The 12,891-nt window shown below is 46.7% G+C and overlaps 1 protein-coding gene across 1 annotated transcript in view; it reads right to left on the minus strand.

Annotated features, from left to right (window-relative positions):
• PEX14 (peroxisomal biogenesis factor 14) overlaps window positions 1-12,891 on the minus strand; it is a 143,868-nt gene that overhangs the window by 116,883 nt on the left and 14,094 nt on the right. Inside the window, exon 2 of the mRNA XM_049618125.1 lies at window positions 4,316-4,363. Coding sequence (XP_049474082.1) covers window positions 4,316-4,363 — 48 coding nt within the window. The remainder of the gene's footprint in view (window positions 1-4,315; window positions 4,364-12,891) is intronic.

A 12,891-nucleotide genomic window follows, 5' to 3' on the forward strand; every position in this document is an offset into this window, starting at 1 on the left:
CTTTTTTTCCTCTTTTTTCAGTTTACTTATTTTTGCAGAGAGACGCTTCATTCTGAAGGATGACATTCGCATTAAAGATTTTATTTTTAAGTAATTGCTACACCCGATGTGGGGCTCGAACTTACAACCCTAAGAGCAAGAGTCACATGCTCTACTAACTAAGCCAGCCAAGCGCCCCAAACTTGATTTTAATATTGTATTCATGAAGGTGTTTCACAAGCACATGGGTAATAAAACTAGCCCATTAAGAGATTTCAGGAAATTGTCTTTTTTTTTTTTTTTCAGGAAAAATAAATAAATATGGCAGATCTAAAGTATTAAGCATTATTATTTTAAGAATCTCTAGTGGTTGATTTCTATGCTGAGCTAGGTTTACTCAAGTGAGCTGTGATTTCCATTCAGGGACATCTGTCTGGATACAGGTGAGTGCGGTGACATTATAGGGATGATCTGAAATCTGATCTACTTACTTAGCTTTAAAAGTGAATCCTGGGGCGCCTGGGTGGCTCAGTCGGTTGAGCATCCGACTACGGCTCAGGTCACGATCTCGCAGGTCAGTTCGAGCCCCGTGTCAGGCTCTGTGCTGACAGCTCAGGGCCTGGAGCCTGCTTCGGATTCTGTGTCTCCCTCTCTCTCTGCTCCTTCCCCCACTCACGCTCTGTCTCTCTGTCTCTCTCTCTCTCAAAATAAATACATAAACATTAAAAATAGTAATAATAATAATAATAATAAAGTTATGTAGTTTGGGACTACAGGGGTGGAGGGATGCGGGGAAAGGATATAAACCAAAAAAACAAATCAGAACAAAAAAACTATACCTACAAGTCAGAGGAAGAAAGGAGGGCAGGAGACTCATCCATTAGGAAGAACGCAGTGTCAAAGAACAAAGAGCCAAAATGCTAGCTCAACCCAAATGCGTAAGCATTGCATAAAGCAGGTGAGCTGTAGGGTTGCTAGATATTGAAGACGTCGTGTTGAAACCAGCGAGCAACAGGCAAACAAAACCTCATTTATTGCTCACTTGAAACAACCACAGCTCATATGACTAAAAAGACTCTCAGACGATTACTTAACCCTAGTTTCTGTACCCCGGCAAGGCAGGAACCAAGTTAGTCGATGCAAACAAACGTCCACCCATTTAGAGACCCATTGGCCAGGTGGGGCTTGATCCTGCGAGAGCGGTACAGGGACCTGACTCTGGGCCCGAGCACATGCCCACACAGGTGATGAGAAAATTCAGGCCTTAACAGAAGGTTTTCAACAGGTCGGGGGCAGGGGCTGGGGAGCTGGAGGTCAATATTCTGGAGGACTGTCAAAACTCCTTGCCCTAGGAGGCAAAGCTCAGGGAAGAAAGTATAAAGAAGAAAAAGCCATCAGCCGTTTTAACTTTGGCATAGTTTTATCATCAATAATACGGACATTTCAACTGGGAGTTTACAAAATTTATCAAGACCGGTCTGTTCACCAATCTCCAGCCCTGAAAACATTACGACATCATACAGCAACTCTCTTGCTAATACGGCCGGGATTGCCGGGGTGAGTTCTTTAATGGGGGACGAGGAGTACTGAGGAGCAAGAGAAGGTAACACAGTCACTACCTGGGTGGAATCCAGACAAGGGGATGGCTAAAAACACAAATGTGTCATTTAAGAGATGACAAGACAATATTCCTCACCACCAAAATCACAAGACAGTTTTTATGGTCCAGAGAGGGCAAACCTGAAGATCGGGTCCTCCTTCTCCAGCAGATAAAAGCAAAATAATAATGCAGACACCCGAATGTCACCTGTCAATGTCATCTGCACCGTACTGATCACTCCACGGAGTCTCGTGTGTCATTAACTCACTTTTCTAATAAAGGGAAAAATTATTCCAAAGTGATCATCTACTTCTGAAGACAAAGAATAAGATTATATGCCTTCAGCATCCCATGCTTAGTTAGCCCTTTTAGTGTAGAGAAGAACCGGCAGCTTCCATGAAAGAATTTCGTGGAAAACATGCTCTCAGTTAAAAACAAAAACAAAAACCACTTAGCAGGGTGTTCCCCCAACACTGGAAAATCCTATTCCTCAAGACCTGGCTTCAAGTTTCACAGAAACCATCCCTAAGTATACCCCAGCCAGAACTCTTCCTTCTCTGAATAATGAGGGCTCTTAGACTCCCAGCCAGGCAATTCTGCACCAAATTACATGCGATTTTGTACTGTTTGCTAAAATTATATATGGTCTTGTACTGTCTGCTAATTGTTTCATGTGTACAAATGCCTTTTCTTCCCCAATAAAATGCATAAATTACGGAAGAAGGCTCAGTTTTATCCTTCAGCTGTCTGTTCCTCCTGAGCATCCAAGAGACGATGGCTAATGCACACACCTGAGAAGCCTGCCCTGTGGAAGCGGGGCTCGGGCAGTGCTGGGAGTCTTCTGTGGGTGGGGGAGACCACCTCATCCCTTCGCCAGTGCCCTGTGACTCTCACCCAGCCTCCTGCCAGCTCAAAGTCCTGTACCCCGACCCGCCACATGAGTCCTTGCTGGCCCTTGGCGGGCCCCTCTGCCTGGCACCCTCCCACCTCCACTCTCAAGAGGCAGAAGCAGCTCACACAAGACCATACAACTCGGCTGGTGCCCTCATTTAATCAGGCTGCTGCAAATGGTTGGCCAAAAGCAATAAGGGCATGACTGAGAGACTGTGGGAGTTTAATATAAAAAAATTAATAATAAAAAAAAAAAAAAGAAGGGAAGCAGAAAGGGTCTACCTTTTAATAGGGCCCTAATTACCCAACTCATAGGATCAGCCCAAATGAGATGGGAGTTTATTTCGGGGTGTTTTTTTTAATTATTGTTTTTTTTTATATATATATAAATTGCTGCTATGTGTTTTCTTTCCTCTGAGCAATTATGCACCAAGTACGTAAAGAAGGGGAAAAAATATTAATTAAATATAAGGTAATTGTAGAGTTGTCCTGGAGAGAATGAGTCTGAACTCTGGACGATCACAGGCTACTAGGGTTTGAAGACTGCTCAGGGCCTCCCAGAAAAGAAAGAAATAAACATACAACCAACCACCAAGCAGATGCAGCAGACAGCAGGAAAAGAGCAGTGCACAGAAACGTCAGCAGGGCCAAGGGGCTGCAGGGCTCCAAATACCCAGAAATTAGCGAGGCTGCCCGTGGCTTAGGGCTCACTGCTAGAAAGAACCCCCGAGGGTTTACCCCATTGCGCTTCAAGAGAAGGACCAGTCCCTCCACCGGTGATTGCCAGTTAAGTCAGTAGAGAAAAATGTAAAAGGAGGCTGAGAAGTAAAGGACTGCAGAGGACAAGCGTTCAGTTTGGACATGAGTCCAAAACCAGCCACAACTCTAGCCTGCGGGGCACTGACAGGCCCCGGGGGACACTCAAGCTCCTGATCTACGGGCCTGGCAAGGAGAAGCCTGAAGCCTCTGGCCTTCATACCACCCTGACCTCCAGACAAACCCAAGCAAGACCAGAAGAGTGAAAGGAAGCCATCGCGGGGTGCAGTGGGAAGGGAGCTGACGTGATAACAGTAGGTAACAGGACGGTGGCAGTGCTTCCCTGAATCAGCCCCAGCAGGGCTTGCATCACCCTGGTCTTTCTAGAGCTCAGCCAAATCCAACTCCCCTTCTGCCTCGGGAACCCAGGAACGGGCTACAATTCAGGCCTGTTCACGCCAGCTAAGACCTCACATCACCTCCTCCCACTACTGCTGGAGGAGAGGGAAGAAAAGCAGGCCTGTGACACGAAGGCTGGGTGTACATCCCGCAGCTTGCTATCACCAAACAAAGGCAAAGCTCTCAAAGCCGGCCCTCCATGAAACTTATCAGGCTGCTACAGAACAGGTCTTACGACCCAACGACCCAACGAACAGGATTTGCGGCAGGCCCTGCAATGCAAACCATAGAATGAAAATGGGGTGCGCTGGCAGGGACTGGGGCTCAGACAACCAGAGCAAAAGCACTTTGTGAAGAAAGCTACCTTCGGAACCTAATCCCAACTCCGCCTCCAAAGGTTTCAGGCATCCCACTGGTTACTACTGGTCAGCAACAAACAAAGTGGTGCACCACCCCATGGGGTGGATGCTTTCCCTTCCAGAAAAGACCAGGTTTTAGTAAGGAGACAGCTCACTAAATCCTGCAAGCCAGAGAAGAAGTCAGAAGTCAAAGGCCATTAAGTTAGTCTCCATATAATACCTACTTTTGAAGGGACACTGAAGGATGCAAAACTCCAGGATCATAGGTTTCTCCATACTCACACAGTATTTTAATTATTAGGAAATGATACTGTATATCTTGGGTACTCACCAGAGGCTCTCGAGGCACCACATTTTCACCTCCTGGAGTAGAGCTTGGCTGCAAAGAAAAATAGAAACAAAAATAAGATCACAGTGCCACCCAATGGACATCAAAAAGCCACAGATGCTTCATTCTCCAGCAACACACACCAACACCTGTTCCTCCTATTTCCCACCAGCTTCTCAGACTGTACATTGTTCTGCAGTGCCCTACCTGGAAAGAAGTAGCCCATAGAGTCTGAGTTAGCCAGTAAACGAGAACAGACTGCTGGGTTCACTGCCACAGCATCTCAAGAAGACTAGGTTTAGCTTAAGAGGGCCCAAGATCAACAGCTGAGCAGCAAGGGCCGAGGACTATCATGAGATCCACAGAAATAGCAAATCCAGAGGAAAGGCTTTAAGAGAGAGCAAAACTTCCCTTTTGTCATCTTCCCGCCTTACAGGGAAGAGCAGAGCGAAAGTGGAGAACCAGATCCAGCCACAAGGGGGCCCCAGTTGCCCATACTCAGGATTTTCTCCCAGCATCTACTTGGAACCAGGAAGCGAAGAAACTCTGGACACGGTTCTTATTTATCACCTGTCACTGAGGACACCAATCCGCAGGAGTAAAGAAAGCCAAGCTTGAATCAGTTTTGTAATTAAGCCAGTGCCAGGCTGACAGACCAAGCGGCAGGCAGGCAGCATGGGGTCTCAGCCTGGCTCTAGTCTGGGACCCTCTCCCCTCTCTGGATCTCACATTTGCCTCATGCTCACATTTACCTTCAACGCGGGGCCGATGGTCTAGCCAAATTTACAGAAAGGGAGAGACAGAGACAGACTCGGAGGAAACTCACAAATCTCCCAAAGAATAAAACAAGCAGTTTGAGAGTTATGATTAGTTTACTGTTACTGATGTTCAAGCCAATTTCCAATTGTCTACAGATAATATCCAGACAAGTGCAGCGAATCGGTGGGTCTCAGGAGCCAGCCGCCAGCCTCCATACTTCTCCCAGCTCGTTCAGATGGCAAGTGCCAGGCCTCCTCGGGGGGAAAAAAAAACCACAGAAGGTGGGAGAGGAAAGAGTCCAGGCCACAGAGGGTCTCCAAAGATTTCCTCACAACCAGCTGCCACTGTGCAGCTGGCACACAGCACAGTGGCAAGGACTCTGGCTGGGAGAAGGACTCTAGCTCCTCATCCAAAGTCCCGGGGCAAGGTCAGCCTGCATGAAACCAAGTAGAAAGTCTCCAGGAACCTGAGCACGCTTTCCCTTCCTCCTTCCCCCCTCCCTGCTCGCAGCAGCGATAACCTGCATTTAGATCTACGTCCACCTGCCTCCCAGCCTCCTCTGGACTCAACAAGTCCCTTAACAGGATTCATAATCCTCTCCCTCTGCCACACGTGTCCTCTTCCAGTATTCCCTGCCTGAGCCAAGGGCACAACCTTCCACCAAAATATACAAACTGGAGTCCAAAAGGCCATTCTTGATAGCTTTCTCCACCACTCACCAGAGCTAACGCATTATCAAGTCCTGCCCATATTCCTTCCTAAATATCCATGCAATCAGTCCATCCGCTTCTCTCTACTTCTACTGTCATCACTTGGGCCAAAGCTTCCAAAATCCCCTGCCTGGACCACTCCAATACCCTTCGCATCAGTGCACCCACATCCACGCTGGCTCTCTTCTAATTCGTTTCCCACGCTGCAGACGGACTATCATTTCAAAACAGTAAGAATCAGATCTCACCGCCCCCCCCCCCCCGCCAACCACCCCAGGAAACAGCTACCAACAGCAGCCCTAATACAGAAAACCTTCTCTGTGTGACTGCCAAGGCCTCACATCCACTGACTGCAACTCAGGTCTGTGTGACACACACTGCCCAGCTCTGCCCAACAGACACACGGGCCTTTGCACATGCTATCCCTGCCCGAGCCTCTGACAGTTCCACTTGGCTAAGTCACTTCCTTGGGGAAGCATTCTCTGACATCCACGACAGGGTGAAATCTCCCTATTCTATCCCAACACCATCCACCTCTCTTTCAAGGACTGAGAAGAAGTGCAATTTTACTTGTGTAATTATCTGACTGATGTCTGTGTCCCACACTAGATTATGAACTCCACAGGGGCAAAAACTGTCTGTGTGTGCTGCTCACTGCATCCCCGGGGCCCAGGGAAGTATGAGGCACAGATTAGGCCTTCCACAGATATTTGCTGAATGAACGAAAGGCAACAAAGAGTAGAATGGTTCTCACTCAACCGAATGGATTACAGAGTAAAGTTCATTATCTTCCTGAGGGCTTTCCTTCACTCCATTTGGCAAATATTAAGTGCTAACATTTATTTACCTCTTTCTTCATGTAATTCTACAATAAATGTATGAAATTATTGCTGATGAGGAAACAGAGGCAAAGGAGATAAATAAATAGCATGCCTGTGATGACCCAGCTAGCAACTGGTACTAAAGGGATTTGAACCATTCTACTTAAAATAATTGAGTTTTGGGGCACCTGGGGGGCTCAGTCGGTTGAGCGTGCGACTTCGGCTCAGGACATGATCTCGCGGTTCATGAGTTCGACCCCCACGTTGGGCTCTGTGCGGACAGCTCAGAGCCTGGAGCCTGCTTCAGATTCTGTGTCTGTCTCTCTCTCTCTCTCTCTCTCTCTCTCTCTCTCTGCTCCTCCCCTGATTACACCCTGTCTCTCTCTCAAGAATAAATAAAGAAAAAAAATTTTTTTAAATAATAATTGAATTTTGGGGGCACCTGGGTGGCTCAGTTAAGTGTCTGGCTCTTTCTTGATTTCGATGCAGGCCACGATCTCACGGTTTTGTGAGTTCGAGCCCCGCATTGGGCTCCGCACTGGACATGGGGCCTACTTTAAAAAAAAAAAAAACGGGGGGGGGGCGCCTGGGTGACTCAGTTGGTTCAGTGTCCTGGCTCAATTTTGACTTTGGCTCAGGTCGTAATTTCACAGTTAGCAGTTTTGAGCCCCACATGGGTCTCGGCACTGACAGTGCAGAGAGAACCTGCTTGGGATTCTCTCTCTCTCTCTCCGCCCCTCCCTAGCATGCTAGCATGCACACACACTCTCTTCCTTTCTCTCAAAATAAATAAACTTAAAAATTTTTTAAATGTAAATTAAAGAAAATAAAATGATCGAGTTTTGTTTGGATCACATTTCGTTAAGCAACACTCTTAATGCTACCCCCACAAATAATAATGTGGGTTATTTGACTCGACAAAACTAACTCAAACAGCTTTAATATTTAGGAAGCCTCATTCTGACTTAATCCACAGCTTTCTTCTTCCTAAAATACAAGGAATCACTATGAATCATGATCATATTGAACTTCCCTTAAAATGAGTTCACCTCTTGACTAGCTAGCATTTGCCAGAGGGAAAACAGTATACGGTGCTAAGTCTCTTTCATCATATACCCTTTTGTACGTTTTTACACTGTGAGCCAAGGAAGCGTATTCCACTTTAAAAATACATGAATGTTAAAATTTTTAAAAAGAAAGCTTCTCTCTCATTCTAACTCTCCAACACTCCCCTCTTCCTTCGGGGAACCACCACTGACGCTGGTTCCTTATAGATTCTTCCAGGCATTCAAAGCATTTAAGAACCCGGATGTGTGTGTGTGTGTGTGTGTGTGTGTACCCCTATCAAGGAGGCTGAATAGCAGCACTCTCCAAATTCCTCAAGTCTTGACCTCCAGAGCCTTCTGGGGTCTCAGCACACCAAAGCCAGGGCTCCAGGCTTAGTCTCAGAGCTGCAAGGAGGAGCAAGATTTCCCCACACCCTATTCCAACTCACAGTGGTACTGAGGTCTGTCAGACCTTATCAGTGAACTCACAGGGGGCTCCTCACCCGTCTAGGAATGGCCCAATACTGATTATATTCGAGATGATACTCCAGTTTGTGTTGAAATGTCTGCAGTCTACAACGGACCACCCCCCATTGCTCCTTCTCAACAGGTTCCTAAAGAGCACTGTTTCTTGGTAACCAAAATAGCCTTCATCCTTCCTACTCTCCGTATGGATTTCCTTGATAATACCACCCGAAATCCTTCACTGGGTTACTAGTTTACTATCTATCTAGTCCCACTAGATTTTTAACTCCTTAAAGGCAGGCACTTTACCATCTTACGGAAGGCTGATCTTCAGCACTTAAAATATCACCTGCACCCAATAAATACCTCAGGTTTTTTTCTTTTAATTTAAGACATGAAAACAAAGGAACCACTTCATATACATGCGCACAGAAGAAGCAAGCAGAGGACCACAGCAGGACACGTGGCCACTCCTGAAACATTTCACCTGCAACTTAACACAAACCTGGCCTACTCCCAGGGTGCAATGCTGTGGTCCAGGGATTCTCAACCCCAGGGCAGAAACACCCCCCACACACTCCAGAGAGGAATTTGAAAATGTGTGGAGGTGGGGCACCTGGGTGGCTCGGTCGGTTGAGTGTCCAACTCTTGGTTTCGGGTCAGGTCATGATCCCAGCGTCATGGGGTCGAACCCCATGCCGCGCTCTGTGCTGAGCGTGAAGCCTGCTTGGAATTCATTCTCTCCCTCTCTCTCTCTCTCCCTCCCCCTCTCCCCAGTTTGTGGGTATGCTCTCTCTCTTAAACACACATTCACTCTCACACACACACACACACACACACACACACACACACCCTGTAGAGGTGGTTCCGGTTGTCTCAGTGACCAGGGAATCTCACTGGCATTTAGAAGGCAGGGGCCTGGGAGGCTTTGCGTCCAGCAGTGCATGAAGAACTGTCCCATTCGAGCACCAGCAGGACCCCCGGAGAATCCAGACCATTGTGCTTCCTCTTGCTGACGGGGAGCACAGACACTCACCTTTAACGTGCGGCTCTAGGTGTCCCTTCAAAGAAGAGCAAAGGTCTGAGCAGCCGTCTGCCTGTCAGAAGCTCAGTCCCCCCGCACATGCAGGTCCGTCAGTCTCACGAGCCCAGCTCTTAGGAGAGCCCAGCACTCCTCAAACACCTACCCCCGCACCGACCCCCTTTCAGTGGTCAAATCTATTTTCTGGCTTGAGACAAATCCCTACAAATTAAATTCCACCTTGATCCTGGAAATCTTGACAGGGTGGTCTTGACTTTAAAAATAATAATAACATGGGGCACCTGGGTGGCTCAGTCGGTTAGGCGACCAACTTCGGCTCAGGTCACGATCTCACAGTTTGTGAGTTCGAGCCCCGCATCGGGCTCTGTGCTGACAGCTCGGAGCCTGGAGCCTGCTTCGGATTCTGTGTCTCCCCCTCTCTCTACCCCTCCCCTGCTCACGCTCTGTGTCTCTCTGCCTCTCAATAATAAATGTTAAAAAAATAATAATAATAAATAATAATAACAGGCTGAGAAATCACCAGCTGAGTCCCCCTGCAAAGGTATAAGAAGCAAGCTCTAAGGCAATGAATACACAGGCAGGATGCTTAGGGGCCAGAATGCAGAAGGCAGGAAGGGAAGATGAGCAAAAGGCTAAGACTGTTTTAAAAAACCAACGGACAAAAAAAGACCACAGTGGCAGACAGAAGTGCTCCCGGTTTGAAAGGCACAAAGGTGCTCTCACTCCTGCTGCCCAGGCACTGACCTCCCCCAGCCAGAAGGTGTGCCAAGTGCTGACCTTGAGGCACAGCAAAGACCAACTGCACACGCAGCTCAGGTCTGAGCAACTGGCAGAACATCCAGGTCTAGGTGTGCCCATGCCACACCTGCCAAGTGGCTGCGTAACTCTAGATATGTCCTAGGCCAGTCTGGCCTACAGTTCTTTGCAGAGAAGAATAAGTAAGGTTCAGTTCAAGAAATATTTTGTGAGCGGCACTGGCACAGAGGCAAGTGCGTGAACTACGGCACTAAAGACCGCGTGACTGCGGGTATACCGCTCAGCCTCTGAACCCCAGTTTCCTCATCCATGGAAATGATGGGAATGATACCACCACCTCACATTCAGGATCAGATGAGATAAAAGAAGTTATATCCTGTTACTCCTCTGCTCAAAATCAACCAATAGACTTCTGCTCTGTCTGTGATGGAGTAATTGAGACCAGACTTAACCTCCCACTGGTTACAAAAACTAAACAAAATAAATGACACCACCGTTTGTAGACATTAGACTGCAGTGATTCCTGATAGATCAGAAATGAATGATATGAGCCCCTAAGAACACCCTGGCTTTCTTCCGGGAGGCATGTTTCAGACCAAGAAGCCGGGGTGGGGGGGGAGGGCATGCAGTGGTCCCCACCAGAACATGGCAGTCTCTTGCTGAGTTGAGGAAACAGAGATAGGGTTCAGGGAGGCTAAGGCAGCTGAAAGTTAGAGGGCAGAGTTCCAGAGAGGAGAGGCGCATGCAGAAAGAGATCCAGAAATCTGCAAAGGGATTCCCTTACGACTTCGCTGAATATGAAAATGTGTGCACGCGCAGAGTGAACCTCCACAAGGCTCAGGAAGAGCGATGAAGAAGCAGAGTGGGCTGAACGGCTCCCAGAGCCCCCGTAGACCTCACAGGTCACAGGCACCGGACTGGCGTGTCCTCACTGCTCCGTCAGGGCACTCAGGACAGACCTGGAAGGGCCATATCCTGGTGGGGAGAGGGCAGATTATCCCTAGGGTAAAGGCCACCCTAGATCCACCCTTACAAAGCCTAAAAACAGGACTTGATGGGAGCACCTGGCTGCAGGTAGAGCACGTGACTCCTGGCCTTAGGGTTGTGAGTTCGAGCCCCATGTTGGATGTAGAGATTACTTAAAATCTTAAAAAAAAAAAACAGGACTTGACAGAATCAAAATGAACAAAAGTAACTTAACTATCCACCAGAATAAATCTCAACATGCTTTAAAGTATGACCACAAAATTCAGATCCTCAACAATGTAATATTCGCAGCACCCAGCATCTGATCAATAGTCTCACCAGATGTCCAGAAGCAGGAAAGTGTGATGCACAATAATAAGAAAAAGTAGAAGAAGGGGCGCCTGGGTGGCTCAGTCGGTTAAGCATCCGACTTCGGCTCAGGTCATGATCTCGCAGTTCATGAGTTCAAGCCTCTCTGAGCTGTCACCACAGAGCTGGAAGCCTGCTTCCAATTCTGTGTCTCCCTCTAACTCTGCCCTTACCCTCTCACACTGTCTCTCTCTCTCTTTCTCTAAATTAAATAAACATTTTTTAAAAAGTAAAAAATAAATAAATAAATAAAAGGAGTAATTTGCAGAAATGAAAACATTAAGACAGGTGTTATAACTTTATTCAAGAATTTAATGCAATTTTTTTATTTTATCTTATTTATTTCAGAGAGAGAAAGAGGGAGCATGAGTGGGGGAGAGGGGTAGAGAGAGAAAGAGGGAATCTTAAGGAGGATCCACACTCAACGTAGAGTGCATCACAGGGTTTGATCCCATGACCCTGGGATCATAACCTGAACCAAAATCAAGACCGGGACATTCAACCAACTGAGACACCCAGACATCCCTAATGCAATTTTTAAAATACATATACTGAGTCATTATGTTGTATGCCTGAAACTAATCTAATGTATGTCAATCATACCTCAATAAAAAGAAAACTGAAAGGAAAACAGGATCACAGTAGGGAGAGAAATATATCACATAAAAAGAAAATAGGACTTCTAGATGTAACTATAATATCAGAAATAAAAATTCCACTGAATGGGAGTGACAGCAGATTAGATACTATAGAAGAAAAGGTAAGTGCACTTGAAAACACAGTGACAAAAACTGACCAAAATGAAGGACAAAGGTAAAAAAAAGAAAAATATTTGAAGAAATAATGGCTGAAATTTTTCAAAGTTTGATGAAACTCCCAAATCCAAGAAGCTCAACAAACCCCAAGCAAAAAAACACACACGCATGCTAAGGTTCTATACAATGAAATTGCTAAAAACCCTCAGGGTGCCTGGATTAAGCATCCTACTTCAGCTCAGGTCATGATCTCATGGTTCATGGGTTCGAACCCCTCGTCAGGCTCTGTGCTGACAGCTCAGAGCCTGGAGTCTGCTTCCGATTTTGTGTCTCCCTCTCTGTCCCTCACCCATTTGTGCTCTGTCTCTCTCTCTCTCTCTCTCTCAAAAATAAATAAACACTAAAAAAAATTTTTTAATAAAATAAAAACCCATGAAAAGGGGGAAATCTTATAAGCAGCCAGAAAAAAAGAGATCACCTACAGATATTAACCAAGATTAAGAATGACCTCAGGTTTCTGATCAGAAGCTACACAAGCCAAATAAAAACTACAATGATGGGGTGCCTGGGTGGCTCCATCAGTTGAGCATCTGACTCTTGATTTTGGCTCAGGTCATGATCCCAGGGTTGTGGGATCAAGCCCTGTGTCAGGGGTTCTGCACTGAGCATGGAGCCTGCTTAAGATTCTCTCTCTCCCTCTGCCCCTCTGTCCCACTTGTATTCTCTCTCTAAAATAAAAAATAAAGAAATAATTTTTAGAATTAATAATACAAAAAAACCCAAAAACTACAATGGCCTCATATCTTTAAATTGCCCACAGGTGGGGATGCCTAGGTGGCTCAGCCGGTTAAGAATCCGACTTCAGGGGCACCTGGGTGGCTTGGTCGGTT

The sequence above is a fragment of the Panthera uncia genome (assembly GCF_023721935.1).
Source record: "Panthera uncia isolate 11264 chromosome C1 unlocalized genomic scaffold, Puncia_PCG_1.0 HiC_scaffold_4, whole genome shotgun sequence".
NCBI lineage: Eukaryota > Metazoa > Chordata > Mammalia > Carnivora > Felidae > Panthera > Panthera uncia.